Below are 27,978 nucleotides of genomic sequence, written 5' to 3' on the forward strand. Positions count from 1 at the left end.
ATTCAGGAACAAAATATTTTTTACATTTTTCATCAAATTTTCTGGGGGATCCCCTTCAAAAGTTGTGAAAAATGCATAGAAGGACAATATGGCCCACGGCGATGACCATATCTTGGCCAATTTCCATCCGATTCTTGAGAGGATTACATCAAACGATTTGTAGATCGATTCTCCATCATTTTGTAAAAATCCAGGAACGCCTTATACGTAAAAATAGTACCATTTCATTTGAATTCTGCGCCATATGGCACTATCGATATTAGTCAGCCCTATCTGTGAGTGTTGAAAAACGAAAATCTTTGGTTCCAGTATTGTCGGAATAGGGGGTTCAGCCCATTTTAAATATACAGGGTAAAGTTTTGTCTATTATTTCAGTGGATTTATAATGCATCATTCATCATTTTAGTGCATCGTCCATAAATATGTGGATAGTTGTTTAACATCAGATATAGAAGCTAATCCCTGTTCTTCTCTTTTTAACGCGAAGTTATGGATTAGAAAAAGCTTTTACCTGTCACCTAGTGCATTTAAAAAATGCAATACGTGTAGTATTTGTAATAAAATAATACGAAAATCATTTAATGGTATAAAAGAAAAGGGGTTTTATATATCAGAATGGCTATGCCGTATATTAAATCATAAATTTCAAATTGTGCGCCGTATAGAACTATCGATATTTGAATAACGCTGAGGAATGTTAATCAACACTGACATAGAGCGTTATTTTTGAATAGAGGACAACTTTATGGTTGGTGGCAGTGACCGAATTAAGAAGGTTCTAAATGTGTTTTTATGGAAATTTTGTTGGACTAAAGGTGCAATTGATTTCGTTCAGCTGAAATGTTATATAATTATTTACATTATCATTTATTTTGTCATTAATTTTAAGGAAGCGACATAGCTACGTTTCCCATTTTGTGAAGCTGTTACAGGAAAGGAAAATTCTATGCTCGCTTAGCGTGGCTCCACACTAATTGCGGGCTATTGTGCGCCTGTAATCCCTCCTTAAACTCCTTACACCACAACGACTGCGATTTCAAGTGATCCTTTATATTCTTCTGTAACACCTGTTGTGGCAATAGCTGCTTTAAAACGAGCACCTTTCCATGCAACGGTGGCATTCAATAAGCCTGCTAATTAAATTGCACCTCCCACCTCCCAAATTATAAACGCATTTCGAATTTGGTTTTAAACATAGTCACTATGCAAGTTTTAATAATATAATATATATATGTATGTATAGAATTAATTACGTATTAAGTTGAGTCAAATATCCAAGAGTTGTACATATGTATGTGTAAGGTTCCTTTTGACCCTGCAGAAAAGTGAATCAGTATCGAAACATGAATTCTTTGTCGTCCAGCTTACTGGAGGACTTTCTTCCATAAGTGCAAGGGCCATCCATTCGGTGCTTCCGAAGATATGTTATGTGCTCGCGTATTTAATTCACTTCTCCATCCTCTGTGTTCTTCCTAGCCTAACTCCCATTTTGACTTTTGATATGGGCCCTCCACTCCAATCGACTTATGCTAAGATGCTTAACGGAAACTTCCCCAAAGAGCAGGGAAACAAAATGCTTTGAACCATTTAATATGGCACAGTACGAGTTTAGGGAAAATAGGACCTAAGAGAATATCCTTTAGAGTAGGAGAGGTTGAAATGCAAGAGGAAATCAAACATTTAGTTTCAGAGTCTAAGGAAGAGTCTAAATCAAGTTACATTACATGCATTCACTAGACCTAAGTATTTGCCACATCATTTCCCCAAAAGCGTGGATGATTTTACATTGGTAGCATTTTGAGTAATTATTAAACTCTCCAACAGCGGCCTGCTGGAACCTAACGACTTGTTTCGAGTTCCTAAAACTAAAACATAAAATCGCGACCAGGATGCGGTCATTGATTATGTCCTGCGACACACAGAAAGTGCGCGTGGAAGAGCGGAAAGGGTTTCACGTCGATATGCCTAAATCTTTTAAATAAATTCCGTTTTTATATATTGTCATGAATCTTTTGTGCGATATCTACGTATGTTTGGCCTCCTCTAATTGGTTCCTCCATAGTACCGATGAGGGAGACTGTAACGACCACGATATTGGCCATTTAGGACTAGTTGGTTTCCGCTGTAGTCACTGTACTCGTCGGTTTCTTCGGTGTCCTCAATGTAGACGCTCTTCAGCGATCCGGGGAAGGGGGTGACCATCTCCGAAGAGTATGAGTTGTCCACATCCACGTCCGTGACGTCAAACGGATCCACGGACACGTAAGAGGCCGAGAAGCCCTTCATTGGAACAGAGGCGTCTGTCTTAAAGCGAACCAGCAGAGAGTTGGTCATGGATATGATGTCAGCCGGTAGCTAATAAAAACCAAATAATAAGAAAGCTTAGATGAGTATTGTGCTTGGAGTATAAACTCCAAAATATACGGCTTAAAAGGAATCCTTCGAATTCTTTAACTTGTTACCGATTAAAAAAGTTTTATTTACCAAATTGCCACAGTACTGCCCATACATGGGTCCGCTGGTGTCCTCCATGTTGGATACCACCTGCACATAGTCGTAGGTGCAATTCTCGCTGCTCTCAATGTCAAAGGTGAGGAAAATGAGCTGGACGTTTCGGTTCGGAGGCGCCTCGATGGTCCACTCGCAGTCCATGTCGTCATCGTACATTAGATGTCCAAAGGTGGCGTGCGAGTAGAACTGTTGCACCTGGTAGCTGGCACGCAGGAATCCTCCGCAGGCTGTCGGAAAAGTATGAAATGAATAATTACATGCACTCGCGGGCATTCGCTTTCAAGGGCAGCTTACAGGTGGAGTGCATGGCCGTGAATCCATTCAGCTGCTTGTTCTTGTCGGTCTTGAGCACCATGTACATTTGGTTGGTCGAGGAGGAGATTGGGAAGGGAATCTTGTCGCCACAGAAGCGACCCAGAACCGAACTGGACTCGGATTCGCCATCATAGATGGCCACATTATCATAGGTGCATTCCTGGATATTATAAATATTATTAATAAATAAAAAAGGGAAATATTTGAAGTTTTTCGCACCTGATGCATTTCTACGTTGAACTCATTAAAGATGAGCTTAATGCGATGTCCTGGCGTGGTGATGAAATGCCAAACACAGTCCGCATTCGGCGGATACGAGTCCGGGTAGTTGGGACTGTAGATCCTGCCGAAGGGAGCGGATATCTCGTACTTGCACTCCCCCTCCTTGCAGTCGTGTCCGTTTTCGTGCAGCGAGTATCCATTGTGGCATAAACAGATGTAGGAGCCGATGGTATTACGGCACTCGTGCTGACAGCCGCCATTGTTCACGGCACACTCGTCCACATCCGTAAAGAAAACGGCCGCGAATCCGGACCGCTGGATGGATTTGTCGGAATGGAACTCTACCCGCAGAGCATTGCCATCGGAGGTGGCGGTGGGCGGGATGGCACTTCCGCAGAAGGTTCCAATCCGTTTTAGCCGGTTCTCCGTCAGCTTGGAGTAGATGGTAACCGAATCGTATCCGCAGTCCGACTGCTGATGGGCCGTGCCCTCTAGGTCGAAGTGGGTGAAATTGAGCGAAATTTTATGCGTCGGCGGGGCAACAATCTCCCAAATACACTCCTTCAGCACGGGATACATTTCGGGGAACGAGGGTGATGTAATTGTCCCGTTCGGATACTCGATTACACCGCCGCAGGCATCTAATTAAACAAGGAATTGCAGAGAGGACCATTCATTAAAAAATGTAGTGGGAAGTAGGGGATTTTTGCTTCATTAGATTAAAAATTTCTCTCCTGAGTCATTTAGTTCAAATGCCATTTCAAAACCCTTACCTTCGCAGTGCTTCTTGTCGCTGTGCAACTCGTAGCCGATGTGGCAACTACACTCATAGCCTCCAAGTGTGTTGATGCACTCGTGCTCGCAGCCATGGTTCTGGGTCTCGCACTCGTCCACCTCCTTCATGAACACGGCGGAGAAGCCCGCCTTCTGCACAGATGTGTCGGACACGAATTTTACGTACATCGAATTGCCACTTGACCTGAAAGGGGCGCCGAACAAAAGGCACGGATAGAAATGGAGAATGGTCCTTCTCTTCAGAGATATACTCACTTCATGTTTGGCGGCGGCTTGTAGCCGCAGAAAACGCCAATTAGTGGCGCATCCTGGGCAGGACCGTCCCGTATCTCAACATAGTCGTACACACAGCTGTCGTGGTTCTCCACCTCGAAGGACTGGAATTTGAGCGCCACCTGGTAGCCCTTGGGCACAGTTATTTTCCAAACGCATTCCTTGTTGGGCAGATAGTCCAGCGGGTAGTTGGGCGACTCTAAACGGCCCTCGGAATCGTCCACTGACATCTCCCCGCCACAAACAACTGCCAAAATGGAATTCCATGTACTCACAATGATTCCCAGGCATCCCCACTCTGTCACTTACCATCGAATTCAGCCTTGAATCCCCTGAAGCCTTCGCTCCGGTGGGCATTGACATAGGTGAGCAGCATGCGACTGGACTCGGTGCGGATGACATCGTTGGCCACCTTGCCACAGAAGCGTCCGATGAGCGGGGACTTGGCAAAGTATCCATCTCGGATCTCCAGGTAGTCTGTTTCGCAATTGTTCGATTTGAAAATGTTCTGGGAAATATTTGTAATTATAGAACAACAAAAATAATAAATTAACCAGTGGGTATACCATATTTTCCAGCTTCAGGACCACTCGTTCGCCATGCGTGGCTGTTATCCGCCACTCGCAGTGCTCCGTCTCGTTGGTTAAAGCTCCGGCCGTATAGTAAGATGGGGCGGCGAAGATGCCCGTGCTCTCCTGGAAGGTTCGACCGCATTTGGGACACTTATAGAGCCGATTGGCCTGTGCAATATCTCCCTGGCTGAGACGCAATCTTTGACCGATCTCGGGACGTTTGCGGTCCTTCATCTCGATGGGCAGAATGGTGTCTAGGTAGGTGCCCTTGGAGAAAGTGTTTCGCGCATAGTGCATAATCGAATCGTAGTCATAGGCCATGCCCAGCGAGTCCACCTCGTCCGGTGACAGCATATTGAAATTGTACTCCTGGCCCTTCATTATATTGTTGTGTTCGATCGTGACGTGCTTTTCCCGATCCGGACGGGTGTGCTCGTGCCAGAATCCCACGACATGGCCCAGTTCATGCACCACTATTCCAAATTTATCGCAATTACGGCCAATGGAGATGGCCTGTGGACCATTGCCACGTTTTCCCACAAATGAGCAGCAACTAAAATAATTTTAAGTAATAAATAATTAAAAGTCTGCCTATGGTTTTGGGGGAGGGAACTGAAAGCACCAAACAAGTTTCAAAAAAACTACTTTAATTAACTCACCCGCAGCTGCGCACTGTAAAGACAATGTAGTTGGGATGGATTTCCGGATTACGCTCCACAAACTTGATGCATGTGGAGTTCTCCCAGTGGCGCATGGCCTGCTTGAAGAGGGCCTTGTGCATGCCACTGAAGTTGCCGTCAATCTCGTAGGGAATCACACCATAGTCCCAAATACGCTCCTTTTTGGCGGTGACAGCGCGGGCCACCCGATGACGATGTTGCTCCTCCGCCGCCTCATCCTTCGGTGGGCTGTGAAATGAGAGTGGCAAGTATTAGGTACGGATGATTCTGCATCAAGTGTGTGTGGATGGGGGGTTGAGTTGGGGGGGTTTCGACAAAAACTTTCCACGTGGCGTATGCGTAATTTTAATTGCCAACAGTTTTCCATACATTTTTCACTGTTGTTGTTCGGCCCAACTTTTGGCACGCGAATTTCTATTAAAATTCATAACTTTTAACATGCACAAGTGCTCACACACACTCCCACACACAGCGGCAGAATGAGTAGTGTTTAAGTGTGGGTGCGAGTGTGTGCTTGTGTCTGCAGGGCTTGCCAAAATGGCTGCTGTTTGTTTAAAGTTTATGCCAAAAAAAAAAAAACAAAACAAAAATACATGAATGAAAATGGCCAGCAATTTACAGCGGGACAGGAAATGGCAACGGAAACGGATGTGGCCGTGGCTTTTCGCAACGGATGAGGGTCGGGAGGAGTGGTAGTGGAAGGCGGCTGTGGCGGAGGCTACGGTAGGGATTAACAAACTTACTCCACTTTTGGCAAATCCATTTCAGGCACGGCATGCTGGGCCGATTGATTGAATCCTGACGGGGGAGAGTGGTTCAAATAGTGCGTTGTGCCCTGGCCCTTTCGACGATGCTGCCGATGCGAACGATGCTTCTTGCGCGGCTGGTTCTGTTGGTGGTGGTGTTGTTGCAGCTGCTGAGTGTGGTGGTACTGGTGTTGGCGGTGGTGGTGATTCCCCTCCCCCACAGGGCGGCTAAGCTCTTCGCGCAACCGTTGCAGCTTGGCCTCGTGCTCGGCGTGATGGTTGCTCCGCCTGCGATTGAGAATTTAAGTTCAATTACAAGATTCATTTAAGCACTGGAATAGGGTAAAAGAAGGATTATAATAGCCAGGACTCACCTCTGCTTGGGACCCCTTCGGTGGCGCCTCCTTACCACACCCCGTGAATGCAAGAAGTCCACCTCATCGTCGATCTGCATCCCATTGCCCCCCGCATTGCTGTACACATTGGGCAGGGTGGAACGTTGCTCCGGCAGGGAGGTGGGAACGATGAGGGACTGGCGTCGGTCCGACACAAAGTTGTTGCCGGAGTCGTCCTCAATGTCCTTGTTGTCGGATTGAATCTTTCGCAGGTCGACGTTGCGGTGGTACGTCTGTGTCTTGTTGCTGGACTTGTCGCTAATCTCGACCAGTGTCAGCCTGGCTGCCTTGGGTGGATTGTGACGCCTCTCCAACGGGGGGATCACCTCGTTCTTGTAGCTGGCAGGCTGGGCATAATCCGAGGGGGACTGGGACCCGGGCTTCACAGGTTCATTAGCACTCTGGAGATTAGGTAAAGAGTCCTTGAATCAGATATTCAGTGCTTGTTCAAACAAAATGTAAGCATGTTGTACATTGCATTTCGAGTGGCTGCCACGAATGCCAATTAGCAAATTGAACTTGTAATTTCAGTAATTGGCATTTAATTGGTTATTTTTACGAAATAAGTAATCAAATACCTTTCTAAAGCAAAAATTTTCATAATTGGAAAACTACGAAACTCTACCCTGGTAAACAAATATTTTATCCTTTTTGTTAACTGACCTGACTTTGTGGTTGACCCGGTCCGGCCGTGAGATTCACAGGACTTGCACTGGGCAGCTTCGTCTTTTTGCGGATGATGTCGGTGAGACCCTCCTCCTCCACTTGCAAGCCTTCGTGGTAAACCTCCTGTTTAAGCTTCTCCAGATCCTGCTGGAAGGTGGCATTGAACTTGATCCTTGGGCCACGGACTGTGGCGGACGCAGCCGGTCCCGATGCTGGAGCATCAGCCAGCAGCTGCTCGACCTCCTGGCGCTCCTTCTCCTCGTCGTCGACGGGTGTGCGGGCTACCACCGGGAAGGTTTCACCCTCCGGCAGGGCTATGTCACCCATGAAACCGCCTGAAAGCACACAGATAAAACAGCTTAAATTAGGGGCATTATGGGCGGCAGCAGCCATAACTTACAAATTGTTTTTAATTATAAGCGACAAGGCGAAAAGCGTATAAATTTTTATTTTAATTGAAATTTCATGTGGCTCTGCGCCCAGACGGTTGGCTGGTTAGCTGGCCAGTCGATGTTCCCTGCTGGTAATTTATAATTCGCACTGACAACGTACCCCGGTCACGGACATGGAGATATAAAGCCATGCCCGTGGCCTGCTGCTCTGACAGTTATTTCGCCAGGCGGTTGGATAGACACACTCTGCATATCCATTTAATCAGTGCATCAACGGGCAGAGGACAACGGATAGCGGATACTGCCGGAATGCGGGACAGCCAGACTGCCGGACTGCCGGGCAGTTGATGCTTTTGTTTTCCCAAGCTTCCAAACTCGCTCCACGCGGCGTATACGCAATGTTACAATGAGTATGCGGCGTATGAGAGTGTGTGTCGTATGGCCCACATGTGGCCACCACTGGCCAGCAGGAGCAACAACGATAACAGTTAACAAGAAAAATATGAAATTGTTTCACTGTCCGCCCCAGACATGTTAAACAAAATTAATTAAGTGCGTTTACACATTGCAAAAAAATGGAGATGAAAAAGCAAGCAAATCAGACATTTAACTGAAAGGCCGAAGACCACAGACCCTCTTAAAACAATATAAAGCCATATCCCAGAGTGAATATTTTTTAAATGAATCATTTTAGACCGTCCTTAGGAAGGATAAGCATCAATCTTTATTTTTCATGGAAAAACTCCGACAGGCGGAACACTCCTATCTCAGCCATGGCTAGAGCAATTCATTTACCTATAAAAACTGTCTGAGTGCCGGAGCTTGGATGGTCGGAGGGCAGAGCTTAATTCAAACATAAATAAAATAAAATTGCATTCGTGCTATTTACACGGCAGATGCACAGTGAAGCCCACTCGAGTGGATCAGACCAGCCAGTCCGTGATAGAACGGCATTAATGTTAACGCCTTTTGACTTCTCGAGGCCGCTCACCGTGCCCCACATTCTCATCTGTAGATGCTTCCGCTTTCGCCTTCCCTACCAGCAACGAGTTGCTCCGACTTCGACTCCAACCCAGACTCCCAATCCCAATCCGAATACAAGTCCCAGTTCCGGGTAAGCTATGGGAAAATGCAGATACGGTAGCTGGCAATTCGATTATTCCAACTGCTGGAAGGGAACCAATCATCTTTGGATGCTAACTTGTTGGCAAGTAGGTCAGAACAAGTGGGAATTGGCCGTAAAATCCATATATACTCTTAAGCACTTGGCCGGCACAGCCCTCTGGGTAATAATCATGGATATGTGTGACACTCGAAAAGGTAATTAAAAGTATACAGAAGTTTTAAAGTGTTATAATTTCTGTATTCAAGTGCTATAGAGTTTTTACATTTTTCGCAGGGAATGTAGGTCCTCACTGTGCTATTTTTGATCCGATATAGCAAATAAAATATTTACCAGAAGAAAAAGGTGGAGATAGATTCCCCATCAGATTCCCCATCAGTCATTTACCAAAAAACCAAAAGTTCATATGAATGCAATCCAGTATCCAAAAAATATTTTGTAAAATGAAACAACGCAGGTATTTTCCATTTGAAAATGAAAAATCATTTAGGAGGATGTCTTTTTCTCAAACCTGAAATCAAAATCCAATGAAGTACTATCTGCCAGATTCGACAACTATTCGAATGCTGCAAATTTTGAATTAAATCATACGTCAGAATAAATCTCACATTTATATCTGATCCGTACGAGTACCACCACCTCCGGGCCGGCGCCCTTTGTTTTTGCTGCAATTGCTGCATGTTGACTTTGAAAATATATCGTATTTACATTTGATTTAACAGTCAAACAAATTTCTAGAATTGCGCAAATATTTACATACACAATCTGAAAATCTGCACAGCACAGCAAACACGTGTGCCCTGTTGTGGATTAAAAATATATACATACATATGTGTTGTACTCTTGCCATGCTTGCTGTGCACATATGAAATTTAAATTTAAAACACAGCAGCCCGCGCACGCCCCACATGGCGTATGATTGATTTGGCTCGTCTCCCTCTAAGGGAGGACTTCCAGCTTAAAGTAAGTAAAAAGCAACTCAAGCAATGCACGTACCCAGTTGGAATTTAATTCCGTTAACATTCACCAGACTCCAAGGAGCAAATACGGACGTGGAGGCAGCAATAAAAAGACGCTGCACTTTTCGAGGCACAGCAGGCGAGATAACTTGCCGCATAATGCGTCACAAAGCCGACGCAGGAGTCCAAAGCTGTTATCGCTCTGTCCACCTACACAAGCGAATGCTAGCGGAGTGTTAACAGGTCAAAGGAGACTAAAACGGAGTGGTAATGGGAAGTGGAATTGAAAAGGACGGCATCCAATGTGCGTAGAGGTTCGTCTGAAATTTCATTACATTTACGTTAAATGCCTTTGGCCGGTCGTCCGTTTCATTCAGTCTGACTGGCAGACAAACAGTTGGCACAAGTGAAAGTAATTAAATTTTTGAGCGTTGCCAGCTCCGCAGACGCTGCATCTTCCACCCACGATGTTCAAGCCCTGTCCGAGATCCTTTCCACTCCTCCTCATCCTTATCATTCACACTAACGAACTGACACACGAAACGTGATGCTTTAGAGGGGATTTCGAGTTTCAAACTCTGCTTCCACTGACCAGTCAGTGGAACCCGTAACCCTTTAATGGCGGCCACAAAAATGTTGGGTCGTCGCTCCATGCTCTCCTCTAAATACGTACCGCCCATGCGGCGTATGCGTAATGTGGCAACAAGGATGCACAGTTTATGAGCTTCGCCCGGATCCGCGCTCGCTCTGTGAATACAAGTTTAATTAAAAATAAAACCCAACTAACTCCAGCTCCACCTCCTTGGGCACATCTGATTATTCGCTCCGGGGGCAAAGCTTTATACGTGCGACACAGAAACAACACACAAAACGGCGGCAATGGCAACCGCAGCAGACACGAGGAGGCAGCTGCGGCCCAACACACTAGTTGCCGCACTTAACGCATTGCCAGCAATATGGTGGATGCTAGATGGACGATGGACGATGGACGAGGGAAGCTGGACCATTTTGTGGGTCAAAAGCAAATAATTGAAGAGAGCACGTTGGGCTGCCCGACAACTGATTGCCATTGTTGGGGTCAGGCGGGTCAGTCGCATTCATTTTACCTTTTTTTTTTTCTTGTCCAACCAAACCCCTCTGTACATTTTGGGCTCTTTTTTTGTTATTTATGGATTCTGTGCTCTTTTGCGGATGTCAATACTGAGCCAGCCGGTTGCTGTGTCATAAAATAAAATACGAGTATGTGCGCAAATAAAACACAGGCGATTAAACAACAAAAATGTGTGCGAAGCACAGAAAGGATTTTGGCTCGTCGATTAAACGAGAAAAAGTATTAATTGGTCAACGGTATTTGGTCTTCATAAACTGGACTTTTCAGAACAAATTCGACGAGTTCTTAAAATCGATTCTTCTTTTCATTCTTCAATTTTAAATAATTTGTGCAATTGAGTAATAATTATATTAGGAATTACGGATAAAGATTTAATTGTAAACTGTTTCAACTGTGTCCATGCTAGGGATTATTAGTTTGCTTTTAGTAAGGACGATATAAATATTTAACTAGTTTCCATTAAATAAAAATAATCTTCTTAGCAGCTACTTTTATCGAGACAAATTGTGCTCTCGTGAGGACTTTATCCGGAGGATAAGTGACCTGCTCTCGATCTAGTGCCCTTGTCGGACCAACTGGCTGACTGACTAACATCTTTGGCTTTTAAATCGCTGGCAGCATTTTGAATATCGCTGTAATTATGCATAATCTGCTATGGGTGTGTGCATGTTTACAGAACTTATGGGGCATGTGGGAAGCGGAAATGCATACACACATGCATGCCCATATACATGTGCATATTGCAGGGAGCCTGTTTGCGAGTGTGCGTTTGTGTTTGTACGGGTGATTCCCCCGTTCGCTTAGGGCGGTGTGTGCGTATTAATTACCGTAGCCATAACAATGAAATTCAATTTGTTGGCCACGCCCCGCGGACACGTTAAATGGACGGACACACAAATTCATCATGCCGGGAATTATGTTTTGATAAGCGGCCGACGAGCAAACGAGCCATAAACCGTCGGATGGCCGGATGGATATTCAGGCGTTGCCTAAATTAAAGATGAAATCAAGGCAAATAAAGGCCGACAAATAAACCAAACATACAGACACATACTCTTACACACTAGATGAATCGCATACGGATGCAGACGGACAGACAAACAGAACGGAAGGAAGGAAGGATGAGCAAAAGGCGAGGTCTTGGCAGAAGGGGTACAGGGAATAGGGGCACGAGTAGGAATATATGGTTGGACAAACTAATCCGGCGGCAGCCGAGATTGCATGAAGACCTTAACCATTAGCCGGCTGGCCAAAAGCAGCATTGTGAATTCTACTGCGAATAGTTCCGGCTCTAGTTTGGCCCGAACTGCCAGGCTCGGCCCGGCCCGGCCCGGCCCGGCCCGGCCGGCCATGATGGTGACGAGTGACCCGGCAAGCGATTTTGGATTTGTGCACGATTTAGGCTCTAGCTTTGTTTGCTTTTTATGAGAGCGTGTCTGCTGTGAGTGGGATTTTCGTTTGTTTATTTATACGTGGAGGCCACGAGCGGGATGGGAAAAACTTTCCGTCGGAACGGTAACTTGGGGGCAAGTGCGGTGCGCTTCAATGGAGTGGCAAAGCATTCGATAAGCGAATCAAACCATCTTTGTCAAATGTATCTATGATGAGGGTGGTAATCATCAGTCAGGGGAGACAACAAGCGAATTAAAAATGGAGCCAAATGAAATGGAAGTATCTTCTGTTAAAGTTAAGAGATAGAGAAAGTTAACTTGCTCTATTGTGGTTTTAAAACTCAGTTTAGAACTTGATAGGGAAATATTATTTTTTAAACAAGAACCTTTTCATTTGTAGTGTATTTGGACAATGAAACAGAGCTGGCTTATAAAAACCACTGATGGCCATGTGCACTCGTGTCCATGGCCATAAGACCCCTGCCCCATCAGAGCTCCGCAATTCCCCCAGATCCTCTTAGCGGGCCAAAATCGCAGATAGAACTTGAGGGCAAACAATAGCGGGCCAATGTTTGAGTTCCCGCAACAGATTTATGATGGACAACTGCGTCGAAATATTTATGCAGCTGTGTGGGGAGCGACCGCGTGTTGCACTCCGTATTCCGCACTCTCAGCCACGGCCACTGTTCACCTACGGCTGCTGATATATGGGTGTATGGGTATGAGCAGCAGAGTAGCATCTATAAAAACTATTTTCCATTGCAGCCGTACAAACAAACGAGTGCAAAAACTGCGGTGAACATGCTCGGACAGTGCAGCTCGTTGGCACAAAGAATTTTTAGCACAAGTTTTGGCTTGGAGCGCGCCAATAGGAGATAGAAAAATATATTTTTGGGTGTGCAGTTTTTCAATTCGAGATGGGGCTCATAACGCCCAAACAGAAAAAAAAGAAACTGAACCACCCGTGGGCTTTTTTGTATGATGTGTGAATCCGAGAATTGAATGTGCAGTTCACCTACTCAACGCTTGCTGGCACTTTATTACTTCAGCAATTCTGCTGCCGGTTCAATAAACTCTCGATGCAGCCACACCCACAGAGACCTCTCACCCCTTTGTGGCGCGGCTCCTTTCACTTAGATGCGTTTTGTTCACCCAGAAGCACCCGCCATTCCAAGCGACAGCTTCCGACCCGGCGTTTGGCAGTTGCATCTGATAATTGTGCCATCAGCAGTGCCACCATAGAAGTTGTGTCGGTGTCGCGTTTATTTTCGTACATTTTCGCACATCCAAAATAAATGATGCCAAATTAAATGCAGACTGTTTGTTGCAGCACAGACTGTTCCAGATAAAGAGAAAGTCCTACATTCTATATAAAATGTTTAAAAATCATATGGTATACCTTAAATCTTCGTATCACAGATTTTGTTTTAAATTTTTCATCAAGAAAATGTAATAATAATCCTATTATTTATACATTTGCATGGGTTTCTCATTTTAAATCTGTGATTTTCGAACAATCCAATTGGTAACCAATTTTTTGATGTATTTTGTCTGTTCATGTGCATGCACTCATAATACTAATGAAAAAATATATGTTTTCAAATACACAGGAAAATCGTATAAAGGACTGAACCGCTGCAAATGAAGCTCTATGCACGCTTGACTGGGTTTTTTCTCAATTGGGTTTTTGCTTTGGCATATGAATTGAATATGGGATTCTTGGCATTTGCTTGGGTATGACCCTGCAAAAAAATTGCTGGGCACAAAATAAAATAAACAAAATGGATGGAGAACGCATCCAATTTGTCTTTGGTCTGTCGCTCTGACTCCAAGCTCATGCTGAGAGGAGCTCAGCCCAGCATGGAGCTTAAGGAATATGAAAAACTGAAATGCCAATCACAAATTGAACCTAGATCCAGATTGGGGGTCATTGGTAACTGGGTGATATTTTTTTAAATTCACTCGTTCTTTGGACTCCCATTGGGATATGGGATCTGGGACAAACATTTCGCTGGCAAAACAATTAAAATCACATTTACAAATTTAAAATGCGATTTGCATAAATTACGCCGCTCCCACAGCTGCAGGCGCTCACAGCCAGACATATGGAACACGGAATATATAGATATATGCTTGTATGCACATATGTACACGTCCTATATGGCTAAAATTTATGTATGTGGCGAAACATAAGCTTCATTTTGTGGCATTATCTGAGCAGCTTTTGAGCTTGTTTGTGTTGCCTGCTTATTTATGCCAATTTGCATAAACAATGATTGCAGCATACCGTTCGCAGTCAGTCGACGATAACAAATTCTGGCAAACAGGTTGCTCAGACACATGGCATTTGTTTTGGGTTCTGTTCGTATGAGGGCAGTCAGCATCCAGAGACACTTGCTTTGTGTTTGTTCAGCCCATCACCCACACAGCGCGGATAAGTATGCTCCGAAAAGTTTCGAGATGCAACTGAGCTGAGCAGCTGAATGTATTTTGAGCTCGCCATTTGCAACACATGCCACGCACACACTAGCAATCGCACATAATTCCCCTTTTGGGCGGCCTGTCATTCTTGTTGGCATTAATTAATTATGTAAACAGTTTAAATGCAAGTTTATTTTATTTACACGTGTTTCTGGTTGCTGTCCGGGCGTGCCATTTCAATAAATGCAATTTAATGCAGCTGCAAACGCAAGAGTATCAGTCGGAATTTGTAAATGCCAGTTACGGTGAGTAACAGCAATATAACTGTCAGGTGGGCCACATCCTGGCAGAGCCAGAGGAAAGATAGAGCAGTCAATAGCATCGAAAATTCCCTCCCTTCAGAGGATAAATAAGAGTCTCAGCATCAGCCGCCTCTTACTGTCGGCACTTCCGATTTTCTAACATTTCCGCAGCTCCCCTTCCTTCCGCTGCTTTCAATTTCTCCTGCAAAGGATTTGCCTTTTGAAATCCGCCAACAGTGGAAAGCATTTCGAGTCTGTCATCGCCCACACAATGGAGTGAGTTTCATAAAATGTATATAAATCTATTGTCAGAATTCGAATTCCGGGAAGCTGACAGCTGAAATAAGGTCAATGACTGGACAAATGGCAACAAATTATTTTACATAAACGAGAACTATTTTTTTGGCGTGGGTCGACGGGAAATTAAATTAATTTATGATTACATGTATATATTTTCGAGCACACGAGTTTCAAGCAAAGTTAAGTGTTAAATAGATGCGGTTTTTAATTAAGGGCATACAAAGCCCTATTGCCGAAAAGTTTGCCATCCCTCCAGCTGGTTTTATGTGGCTTTGTAAGCAGATCCTGTTGGCTGTGTTGCGGCAAGCATCCCAAAAATCCACTCCCACTTCTTTACTCCCTTCAGAAATAGGAAAAGCAAGCACAACAGCAGGAGCAGCAACAAACTAACTCAATTCGTCTGCATACAATGCCGCCAAAAGTGCGAATTGTAAATAGTTTCTGGCATCAGGATCTGGCTTAGCGATGGACTTTTTAAGAACCCTGCAGGGCACTTAGGAGGTGTAGGGAAAGCCAGTCAAAGGATTGTTTTTAGATATATACTGCACTATGAAAAAATCTCGTAAAAAAACATTAGGCTTTTTCAGTTATTCTTCTTCAAGATTTAAAGACTCATTGTGAATAACTATAGAACTATTAAGCGCCTTCTTTCAAATCTTTTGAATCGGAAAATATGCCTGTCAGCCTCTGGGCTTGAGGACTATTTTTTAATCCTTCTAACTTTAAATTCTAGATATTTCTTCATTGAGTAAATAACACTTAGAATAATATTTCTTTTAATATTTTCACTATGAATATGTTAGGAATTATTCCAAGTACATTTTATGTCTTTATAGTTTAAACTTCTAGCTTTTTTCTGCACATTTCCCTCGCCAGTTTATCATCCACCCATGTTTTGGGTGGCACTGCCAGGTAACACGACCTGGTGTGCACTTCCATCTCTATGTTAGCCTTGCATCCTACTGAAATACATGCGATGGCTTCGGAAAGCCTTTTTATTTCAGAGCGGCAGAGAGTTAACGGCGCTAGTTTGTTGCCATTTCAGCCTTGCCGCCGCAGGATCAATGTGGATGTGGTTGCGAGTGTGTATGGTGGGAGGTTGCATGGTGGGAAATTATTTGCAGTCACTTGGGCAGGTTGTTGAAGTTTGCCAGCATTGTGCCTTCCAGGCCACTTGAAGCCGTCGCGCCTCCAACTACGGCTGACATTTTGGTCGCTCCGGCTTTGCGGTTGTTATTGTGATGCTGTTGTCATCATTACTGTCGTCATCTTTGCCTAGTTGGCTGCTCCACGGCACTCCACCAGGCTCCTGTCTGACGTGGTTTGGTTTGGTTTGTGTTCGGAATGGCTTGGTGCACCATTTCCCCCATTTGCAGTGCCATTTGCGGTTTGATTTCTTGTGTTCAGCCGCAGTCACGCCTCGCTGAGTTTGCTCCCCCAAGTCCCGAGTCCCGGGTCCTGGCCCACCATTGTTATGGCTTTGACGGAGCATTTGTGCATTTTGTCTTTGCTAATTAATTAGCAAGACTTAGCACAAAAGCATCACATTTTGATGCATTCCGTTGCATGTGAGCAGTAAATTGGCAAAACGCATTATGACACTATCTTGAACTTCCATTCCTAAACGCCTTTGTGTTGCATACTTCTGGGAGCACGTGGAGGACCTTAATTAACTCCCCAGCATTTCCCAGATACTCCAGCAGTACTGGTATTTAGCAAATGGTGTGGGTAATCCTAGTGTGTATGTGCTAGAAAGACATCCGTATGTCGGCATTGCGTAGAACATTTCTGGTAAATGGAAATAGCAGTAGAGAGTTGATTAACTTTCTTGTTTCCAACGAATATTCGATCGCACTCCGAAATTCAATTGGTTTTCTCGGTGCACGGAATTGAAAATGAAAAATTGTTTATTTTCCATCGTCCCTGTTTTAGAGGGTTGCGTGCATTTGCATATTTTAGACAGAGTCCCATGAAAATCCCTGTTGACCCACTTTTTTGGCCGGGCTGCGAGGACTGCGAAATGCAAACAATTCATTAATTGTCGCAGCGTCAAAGAGCACCGCGGAAAGCCCACCAGGCAGTCATGATTGATTGCGATATTATGGAGGTACTTTCTCGCAGGCACGTATGCACGCTGATTGCTGAAATATGTGGGGGTGTGACTTATCTAACAACTGAAGGGCCAGAAGCCGACCACAGAAGGCCCACCATCAAGACCACCAGTGGAGTTGATTTAATTTTAAAAACAGTATAACTAAAGAGCTATTTAAAATACAATTTATGGCTTTAACTAGGAATAAATTTTATATAAACAAACAACTAAATTAAAACCGTTGAATTTATGACCCTTTTAACGCTAAATGGTTTGTTTTTTTATGAAAACTTACAAATAATACTAAAAAACTGATGAGGTGGTGTGTTTATGTTCCATTAATATTCATATGAGTCCTGAATCACTTCGTTTAAGTTCTCCAATGCCTTCCATCTTCAAACACTCGACGACACATTGGCAATGATAGTTAAGGCGGAAGTTGTTTGCTCCTCAATATACGCATACTTTGGCGAGTATTTTGCCCGAGGTATGTACATATGTATGTCTGTGTTTGAGGAAGTGGGTGGCTAGGTGACTGGATGGCTTGTCAACTGCGGGGATGTACATATAACTTTTTGACAATTGATGTGAACAAATACTTATAGATAGACCCGCAGATAAACTTGCCAGCTCCTACAGCGAGGCAGACAAATTGCAATCGAACTCGACTCAGGCTCAGACACGGATCCGGCTCCGAATCCGTATCTGAATCCGGGGGCTCCTACAAGCCCAGAAGACAGCCATTGATACGTCCTCAGACGCATCGCTCGACAGTCAATTTCCTTACATTTTTCCCCCTTGGTTTTGTATTATTTCCTCTCGTTCTGGTCGTTTTTTCGCAAACTAAGGTAAATTCGATTGATTCGGATACGCGGCAGGGGCGAGGGAATCTGATCGGAGGAGAAGCCAAGGAAGCTAAGCGCCGAGCATGCCACAATAGCGCTTAATTTTCAACGCTGCAACAAACGGCTGACAGGGGTTGGGAGAGGGCTGGAGCGGTGGGGGTGAGGCGGATTGTAGGTGGTGGCAGGTGGCCATAAATAATGCCGTGTGTGTGGGGGGGTGGGGCTGAGTGGGTGGTGGCAAGTTCAGCGGCTTTCACGTGTGGCTGTGTCCGTGTGTGTGCGAGTCTCGAGTTAACAAGACTTTTCGCTTTTACTCAAACTCACAGTCTAATACAATTTTCAAAACTTTTGTCTTCCCGGCACTTCCCGGTAGGGGTATCGGAAAATCTCATATGGATATGCACTCAAAAATAATCCCTAAAAATATTTTATGTTTAATTTTTTGTACAGAAATGAGAGAAAATATAAATGTTTAAGTTTTGATTTAAGAATAGGCTCCTCCTACCATTTACTTAAAATATATACACTTTTTGTAGTATCTAAAATTCATTCTAAAATCTAAATTCCATTTTTACTTAACCTATTTTAAAGAAAAATACACATTTTTCTCACTGTATAAATATAGAGATTCCTGCTTAGATATTGGCTTTCAGCAAAGTTGAATCAACGTTAAATCAACGCCGAAGCACGACAAAAGCGAACCCATTTCCGTGACCCGCGAAACGTATCCCACACATCCTTGTGCCCGTACTCACCAGCCTTGCAGGGATCCATGTCAATGTCTCCGGATACCTTTGGTGACACTTGCAGGCGCATCAGCTCCTCGATGGTGTACTTGCTGCGGTAGGGGCGTCGCAATCGACGAATTGTGCCCAGATACTCATCGAACAGCCGCCGACGGTGATGGTGCATGGCCCTGGCGTCCTCGTCGCCGCCTACATCCTCCTTCGATTGCCCGGCCAGCTGTTGCAGGTCGTCATGGTCTGGCCTTTGGGCGGAGGGGGCGGCGGCGTCGGCGGAAGCGACAGGTAGTGCCGCCCCGGCCTGGTCGCCATTGGATCCACTCGGCCGGGGGCTCTTGGCGTGCACTGAGATGAGCACCAGGAGGCCAGTGGCCACCAGCAGGGCACAGTTAGTGTAGCTAACGCCCGGGTTAATGCCACGCCTCCTACGCATCGCAGTAGCTTGCAACTTTGTGTTTGACTTTTTTTTTTTACCTTTTTTTAAGATGCTTTGTGTGTGCTTTTTGTTTGCTTTTAGCACGCTTCGTGACCAGCGGGTCTTTGGGGTTCTGTAGTGCCTATCAGTCTGCTGCACTCAGTATAATTTCTGCATTTTCGCTTAGCACGTGCCGGGCCTGAAATGCAAATGAGTTAAAAGTGGGTTAACAACGGCTTACTGGAGCAACAACGCAAAAGCAACGATTAGATTGTGGAATGTGTTGAAAACAGCTTCATTCAGGTTCACACTAGACTAAGACTACGTGTAAATGTTTTTATTTTCTATTTACTATTTCACTTTATTTTCATGCTCGGTTCTGTGTTCCCAAGCTCTTTAACCCCTGATAACCCATTGTCCCATGGGCGGAATTTTCGCGATGTAGAACCATTACTGACCATGAATCGGTTGTTCCTCAATATCTTTAATCAATTTTTCCAATCTAAAGCAAGGTGTTATCACTGTTCCACGATTAACACACAATAAAATGACATCTTCTCCTTTATTTTTTTTTATGTTCCCAGGCCGACGAGACCAACGATAACCCCTTGACCCATGGATCTACCCACACTTTCGAATGTCCCCCGTATTTTTCCGAATTTTCCCCCGTACTTTTCGGACTTGAAAAAGGCGGAACTTTTACACATATTGATGAGTGTGCTCAAAAGCTGACATTGCATCGAAATACTACGTGAATGCATTGGGGATTTAATCGTGAAAATGCAGATCAAATGGCTTGCCACATTACCATTCCCGAGCGACAGCCAATTCACTTATGCATTCCCAGTTGGGAATATCTTGGCTCTTATTTGCAATTGGAATATTGAGCGGCTGGGAAATGTCAGCGGAGCGGATTCATTTATTAATCCTGGACTGAGCTGAACTGAGACGCATATGCAATCGATACAGCTGCCCGGGAATCGACCGAATCGTAGGCAGATTATACAGCCCCGACCCTGCAACAAACATCAAGCTGTGCGGCTTATCGTGAGTGAGATGTTTGTTCGAAATGTCTTTGGGGACTCCCACCCATGTGAATTGTCAGATAGACTCATTCCAGAGCAATCTATGCAACGGAGGCATCTCATTTGCATACATACCCACAGTGGGGGTTACGGTTTAAAGAGAAGCCTGCATTCAAGATGGCCCAAAATTCAAATTGAGTGAGAATAATTCCATAAAATCTTGGCAACTAAGCATAGACTCATAAATGTGTAAGGTAATTAATTATGCGGGATTCTGGCTGCTATTATTTTGACAGCAACTGTAGCAACAAGCACCAAAGGCACATACACGACTTCATTGCAATATGTGCCCATGTTAACATCTGTGCCTTGGGCAATCATAAAAACTCTGGCACTGGTAGCTGGCAAGCAACATTAAAAACAAAAGAGGTGTAAAATCTAAACGAAGCCCAACAGATGGCAAAGGAGGCTGCCATCCTATGTGAAGTAGGTGGTGGTGGCAAGTGAAGCAAGTCGATTTAATGGAAACGGCAGGCAGACAGGCAGTAAAGCAGGCCCACCAGGTAAATGTTCCGACTGCACTGCCATCAACTTAGCACTCAATTAATTTCGAGTCGAAGGAGGGCTGGAAGGACATCTCCTGAAAGGCAGGCACCTCGTAGCCTATGCACAATAACAGGTAATTAAAAATCGCTTAGCTCTGGCACAGAAGCAAAGCAATTCACAAAACCTTTTCAATTAACTTGAATGTTTGGCCAAAGCCATTGTCATCAGGCCATGTTTCTGCTCCTGCTGTTGCTGCTACTGATTTTCTCCCCAGCAATTGTGGCAATTTCATTAAATCATTTCATTTCCGGCTCCGCCAACACACACACACACACAAGCAGCCTTACAAACAAAACAAATCAACGGCTCGCCTGGCTTTTTATGGCAAATTAAGTTGCCTTTTGTGTGGTCCTGGTGGTGGTGGTGTTGCTGCTGATGGGGGTGGTGGTGCGGCAAGAAGCCAACTAGCAAATAAAGCCAAACACCACGCAGACAATTTTACCGGCAAACCTCGGACAAAACTTTTTGCAGCCAAACAAAACAGTCGGAGGCGAGGCACGAATGGCAAAAGGATGCAACATATTTTCCTAATTTCATTTCGTTTAATTTAACCCAAAGCCAAGGCGAAAGCTGAAATAGTAGCTGTGGCAGGACTCGTTATAAGGGGCGAATAGGAGCGGTCTCAGCAGCCATTTCCATAATCCCGAGTCGCATAATTACGTATACGCCACTTGGGACGGGAATGCTGATGCTCAATAACGATGAAGACGATTATGATGATGTTGCGTTCTCATTTAAGCAAAATTAAAAATTCAATTGATAAATTCCAAACTAAATAAGCTCCAGCGGAAGAGGGGGAAAAAGTTACTTCAAATGTACGAGTAATTTTTCAAACATCTCATACCGCACCACACCGCACCAACGTGCCTTGTGATTTTTTCTCTTTTGTTGCCACGTCTCTGGCAGCAAATTGAAAATCGTTGAAAAGTATGTTAATTGGCTCAAGCCAAAGTTGCCGAGCCACCGAACAAGCAACCTACCCACCCACCGCCCAACGACCACTGCCCCCATGATTTTCCTTTTGCAGCCACTTTGCTCATTATGAAATTTATGCAGTCCTCAGCCTTAGTTCCACCCTCCTAGAACCCCCTGCTTCCGACCTACTCGTTATCGCACCCACATGGAAATACGAGTGTTCTACTTATCAGTGGCATCCCATAGCAGTGAGATCTGGGTTCTGGGTCTGGGTCAATTCCCGCCACGATCGGCCGGCGTAAACAAATCCAAATTTAACAGCCCTACTACGTAATCAACAAATCATGCTGTTTGTCATTCGATTTCAGTCACACTGACAGTGCTCTTTGGAGCCATTAAAACGCAGCCAATTCGGACTGGATGGTGTCGATGCAGAAGCGGACACTTAAAAGCCTTAAGTTGCCATTTCCAAATGGCACGCGCCATTAACTTTTAGTTTAATTAGATACGATAAGAGCTCCGAGTGCCAGGCAGTGTGGCAGTCAAGCAGCCAGTCTTTATCCAGATATCGCATCCTCCAGCTCCCTGCTCCGATCCGTCCAAGGCCATCAATCAGGCTTGTCAAGGGCTCGCAACTTTCCAACTACAGGAGCTGACAATGACAAGCGTCAAGTGACTGGGGAATCGTTGTTCTTAAACGGGGGCGGTTCCGCACTCGTACTCGCATCCGCATCCGTATCCGTATCTGTGTCTCTGACTGTGGATCTCCTTTGCAGGAGGGTGGAACTAGGACTAGCACGCCCCCACTCCATCCCCCACCGAGGCTCTTTGTCGCTTTTAGTGTTTTACAAGAACAAATCCTGACAGAACACTCGCTGGCGTACGGAGCCATCCCGCCATCCATAGCTCTTTGTTTGCCTAATTTTGATTTCCTCCGTTTGACAGTTGACATTTGCAGTTGCAAACTACCCGAGCCCCGGACTCAAAGATATGAATTGAAATGGCTCTCGAATGTATCGCAAAGAGTGTCATTTAAAATGAAAGCACGGATTGAAATATAACGACAAGGAGGAAGTCACTGCCGCCAATGCCAAAGTTTTGCTTCCAACGACTTGTTTTAGTGCATTTCGGTAGCATTTTTCGACTTTTCGCATTTTTTGACAATTTTCGTTGCGCTCAAGGACATCGAAATGCAGTGCACAGCATCCGGCCATGACTTGGTTAACAAGTGGAAGTAGCATGGCAAGACGAGGAGCAAGAGCTGGAGCCAGAGCCGGAGCCGGAGCAGGAGCCGAGAGGCTGTGCCTCAATTTGGAAACAACTTAATTTCAATTACCGACGCAAAGACTGGCAGCCGACCACCCACAAACAGGACAGCTGAGATGGTATAATGAATCGGGCGAACAGTGCTCCACCATCCAGCATCCAGCAGCCAGGCGATGGTCGAGAGCTAGCTGCGGCCGACTTTTATGCGATTTAAAATGCTTTACAAGCGCAAAATGCAACCAGGCGGCTGAACTAACAGCCAACAAGCAAGCAAACAAACAGACCGACAGATAGACGGACGGACACTCTGAGCAAGGAGGCCAGAGGGCAGGGATCGGGGATTCTGGCCAGGACCCACGGACACCAACACGACCTATGGGGGGGCTACGGCCTGAACTGAGCCTGGAGCCAGAACGAATCTAAAGCCAACGGCAAATAATTAAACTTGGCTGCCCGGCACCTGTGGCCCTTGTCCGCACGGGTCAGGCCATGGCCAAAGGCACCCATCCAAATATCCGCCCACTGTCTCCCAACCCCCGGTCCCGGCCTGGTGACTCTGTGCAACTGTGGCAAAAACGAAATGAGTGGGAGCGAGTCCTGATTATTTAGCAGCTCGGCATGTGAATGTAAATAAAGTTCAGCCATAAAACACCACGTAGACAGATAGTCGGGCACCCAGCCAAGCCATCCAGGCCATCCGCCGCTGCCGGGGTCGCATCCTCATTGCCATAATCTGCAACAGAAGCGGGAGAGCCCGAGGCGATGCAAATAACCACAGGGTCGGATAAGAGCAAGGAGACTGGACACTACACTGAACCAAACAACCAGATAGTCATTGACTAAAAATTTGCAATTTAAAAAGAGTCTTGGGAAAGTATTTATTATTATAGAGCAGGTGCTTGTAAAATATGTTGTATCCGATTGAATGTTTTCTTAATAAAGGAAATAAATAATGCAATGTTGGTAGTAGTTTCTTGCAATGGAGGATACTGGCCAGCTCCTATTCGTTCACCAGGTTCGGTTCATAAAGAAATTTTTATATTTATTTATAACGATTATAACGATTTATTTATAAACTTGGCTTGCAGCTCCGATTTTGACTAGCAGGACTGCCGGCACTAAAGTTAAGAAATAATTAATACTAACAACGACGAATGACGAGCGTTCTGTGGCCTGGGAATTGGGTCCGACATGGCCCATTGGAGACTGCCGGTTGAGGCTGGGATTCGGGGTTGCCTGGCTGCCTAGCTGCCAGGATGCGCACCTTTGCGTCCCGGATGCCACCGTGCTGGCGCCCCTGTTGTTTCGGGTCATGAATAACAATTGCCAGGATGGAAGCGAGATGGGAGCCACAGAGAACTGGCTGGAACGGCAAAGGCCGGGAAAATATGGCGGCAAAGATTTCTTTTTATGGTGATTGCGTGGGAAAATTGTCGGCACCCGGGCGGCAATGCCTGCGGGGCCGGCGATAAAATATGAAAAGAATAAAAAAGTGAAAACAGGTCCCAATGCAAATATGAAAGGCGAGTGAAATCCTTTTAATTTGGCAAATAAAAGTGTTGGCAGGGCAACCGATGAACAAATTTCAGCGGAGGCCCCCCGTGATGCCAGTTGCTGGGAAATAAACGGGAGGATAAAAAAGAATATTTTGCGGGGAATTGGCGACTTAACTTTTTGAATATAAATGCGTGCAAGTGAAAACGATCTCAAAGCTGGTCGGAAAGTAAAAAGTTACGGACCAACTTAAGCATGGCCAACTAAAAAGTGCCAAAACCACGGGCCGGCCAATCGAAGCCACTGAATAGATTCCGGATTAAAGGCAATTTGTGGTCTATCCGAAATATTTCCCTAAACATGCTAGAGCACAAGTGTGCCGACTTTCCTCAACAAGGCCAATTAAGTTATCTTGCTGGCAAGGCAATAGAAGGATAATAATTACACGAAGAAATATGACAGAAAGCAGAACTTCACATAAATGAGTCTGGAATCGGGCCAAGTAAGTGAAATATAAAATCTGCTTAGACCCTAATTAATTACACATGCTGCAGTCGGGGGAGCGACACCAGATGGGGGCCTCGGGCATGACAGGACCCAGTCGAGGGGAAGTGGAAATAAAAGAGCACTTGTTCGCAAACAAGCACTTGCGACATATCATTAACTTTGCTTTATAGCAACCAAAAATTCTGGGTCCCCCCCTATGTGTGGAGGTTTGTGGGGAGAAAATTGAAAGCACTGCCTTGGCAAACGATGAAGTAAAATAAGAAAAGGAAATAACTCGTGGAGTTTGTGATGATGCTGGGGTGGTGCTTCTAAAGAAAGCGAGGAGTGTGAGTGCCGGTTTCAAGGGTGTCTCCTGTCGAGGATGTGTAACAGACAGTAGTACCAAGGCGTCAGCTGTAACGCCTCCACAAGGCAAACAAAAACACCCACCCACACAAGCCCTAAATCCTGTATTCAAACCTGATAAACATTCAGGGCACTTTCTAATAACCATAAAATAACTCAAATCTTTTTGCCAGATTTGTTTCCTGCCTGGTCGTCAGGCAGGTAAATTTAGATTTTTAATACCTGCGGTCTATCCAAGGTAAAGTGTAGTTACCTTCGTCTCGGCCCGGCTTGGCATGGCGAAACCCACTCCAGAACCACCTCCCGTCTTAAGCTCGGTCAGGACTTAATTCGCTTTTAATTTTTGGCATGCTACGACAGCAAAAAATGCGAAAAAGAATTCCCCATTTACCATGACGAAAAGTGGAAAAAACAGAGCCGAAAATACAGCAGAAATTTGTTAAGCACGCGCTATCAGACCGAAGTGCGTGTGCTGAGGGGGAAAAAAAGGAAGCTGAAGATGCGAATTGAAAGGATCCAAAAGGAGCAAGGAGCAAATGGATGGGGCAGGGCAGGGCAGGGACATCCAAATGAATTCTATTCAAAGCGCCGCTGTCAGAAAATATGAAATGAAATGTTGTCGCTGGGGAGAATTCGCAATCCAGAGTCCGGCAACGAGAAATATTGTTAAGAAATGCATACGCGGGCAATTTTTATTATTCCTTGCCCTCCTTGCTGTCCTGGCTGTCGCCTTGTTGTGGCCAAAGAGGAGCTGGGGTTGGAGCTACTGTTGCGGATGCCATTGGTGCTTAAACACGAAATGCTTAATGGCAAAGTTGCCACAAAATGTTTCCCAGACGAGGGGCAGTCACCGAAGCAAAAATGAAATGCGTTTCTGGCTGCTAAAGTCCTTTTGGTGTTTGTGTGTATCTGGGTGCTTATTGGAGCGTAAGCAACCTGGCTACCAATATCAATATGCGTCTTTTGTGGCACTTCGCCTCCCAAGACAGCCGCCTGTCCCCACTCCCGCTAACAATTGTTCGCCGCCGGAAGTTGATATTCTGGCAAGCGGAAGTGTTGCAGCATCTTGAGACAAGGGGGTAACTTCCCCCAAAAATTCATATTTTCCATTTCGTTTTCCCCCTTTCTCCCCATGCATAAATTTCCATTTAACAGACGTTCTGCCATCCACAAAAAAAAAGAAGACTCGAAGCATATGAAAAAGTTTTGTGGCAATCTGGCCGAGACACTCCACTGACGCAGGAATCAAAGCCAATTAAGTCTAAGCCTGGCTTTTGGACCCTTTTTTCTTAGCTCCACGAGGATCGTTGCTCCAAAAAAAAAAGGGCGAAGACATCAATAAAGGAAACCATAAATAAATAAAGAGCCGGGGGAGGGATGCGATCCCAACAAGTTCGTTGCTACCAAGAGGAATCTGCTTCTATGTCGCGTCTTTATCGTGGGCACCTTGACTCTTGTTTGTTCCGTATTGCAGTAGCTACTACCCATACATGGGGAATCTCAGAGATTACAAGCACGCACACACCGAGCGAACAAAGCGAAATCTGAAAGATTCTATTTTAATTATACCGGCGGCCTTTAGATTGGCAATTGACGATCTGCGTTGAGTTTTTTCCTTTTCAGATTCAGTTTTTTGTGCTTGTTTTCTGGGTTTTTGTTTGTGCGCGTCCACAGATGTGTGAAATGAAAAGCGGAAAAGTGGAAACCGCAAGTCGTCACAGGGGCCAGAGATAGTAATACGCAAAACACCCACAACGGAACAGAACAGAATAGAACCGAACGCAACGCCATGCGATGCCATGCTGGTGGCCACTCCGAGACGGTGTCTGGGGGGGTGACGGATGCGAAGCGAGCAGCGAGGGAGGCACTGCACACAATAACAAATTTAGTAGAAGCAGCCGCCGCGTGCCATTTTTTATTTATAGCCATTTAACGCTGCGCTTCTGTATCAGCAACAGTGAGACAACGACGGCGGCAACATCAACACAAGCAGCAACTGCAACATGAACAGCAGCAACAACAGTAGCAACGTTTTTATGCGAGTGACAATAATAACGCAAAACAAAGACCAGACCAGCATATACTAATGGCACTCACTGATAACACCTTAAGCGAACAACATACTTTTAATTTTTAGTTTATTTTTAATTCAAGATCTCCCACATAAATATTAAAAATCTATCAATAAATTTTTGATGCTACCACGAGGTTTGTAACGCAGCCATACACTTGTTGAATAAATCAAATTAAAAGTCCTCTTAAACCTTTTTGAGGCAGAATCCTTCGCGGATACACATCTTTTTAAATACATATAGTATATATCTCAGTCTCGGCACTTGGTGGCACTCACTTAGCAGCAAAGAATTTTATCCTTTCGCCCTTTGTTGTTGATATTTGAGTTTGGCCATTTGATTCAAACAAGTTTGTTGCCAATATTCTTTCGTTTCGCGACGCGTTTAAATAGTCCGTCTCGCTGCGAAAACACGTCCGTCCTCGACCGAAGTTGCTCGCGTTTTGAGAATATAAACAGAGCAGATAAACAGAGCTCTCG

General features: G+C 45.0%; 1 protein-coding gene and 1 long non-coding RNA gene across 2 annotated transcripts; one reads left to right on the forward strand and one right to left on the reverse strand.

Moving 5' to 3' along the window:
* Positions 1 to 1,181: 1,181 nt before the first annotated feature.
* LOC6500010 (dorsal-ventral patterning protein tolloid) lies at positions 1,182 to 27,958 on the reverse strand. The gene is made up of 14 exons (XM_001953378.4): positions 27,778 to 27,958; positions 18,867 to 19,468; positions 7,173 to 7,510; positions 6,489 to 6,910; positions 6,112 to 6,402; positions 5,348 to 5,596; positions 4,683 to 5,241; positions 4,426 to 4,624; positions 4,099 to 4,363; positions 3,822 to 4,027; positions 3,046 to 3,689; positions 2,806 to 2,986; positions 2,485 to 2,738; positions 1,182 to 2,355 (listed from the first exon to the last, which is right to left on the reverse strand). Exons 2-14 carry the CDS (start codon positions 19,285 to 19,287, stop codon positions 2,044 to 2,046), a joined length of 4,341 nt encoding a protein of 1,446 aa, XP_001953413.1. The 5' UTR covers positions 19,288 to 19,468; positions 27,778 to 27,958; the 3' UTR covers positions 1,182 to 2,043.
* LOC116654675 lies at positions 8,700 to 20,532 on the forward strand. Its single transcript, XR_004309846.2, has 4 exons — positions 8,700 to 8,887; positions 8,967 to 9,653; positions 9,721 to 9,963; positions 19,854 to 20,532. It is a non-coding gene; the product is annotated as an uncharacterized LOC116654675 (long non-coding RNA).
* Positions 27,959 to 27,978: the final 20 nt, after the last annotated feature.

Source organism: Drosophila ananassae, chromosome 2L (genome assembly GCF_017639315.1).
Source record: "Drosophila ananassae strain 14024-0371.13 chromosome 2L, ASM1763931v2, whole genome shotgun sequence".
NCBI classification, from domain to species: domain Eukaryota; kingdom Metazoa; phylum Arthropoda; class Insecta; order Diptera; family Drosophilidae; genus Drosophila; species Drosophila ananassae.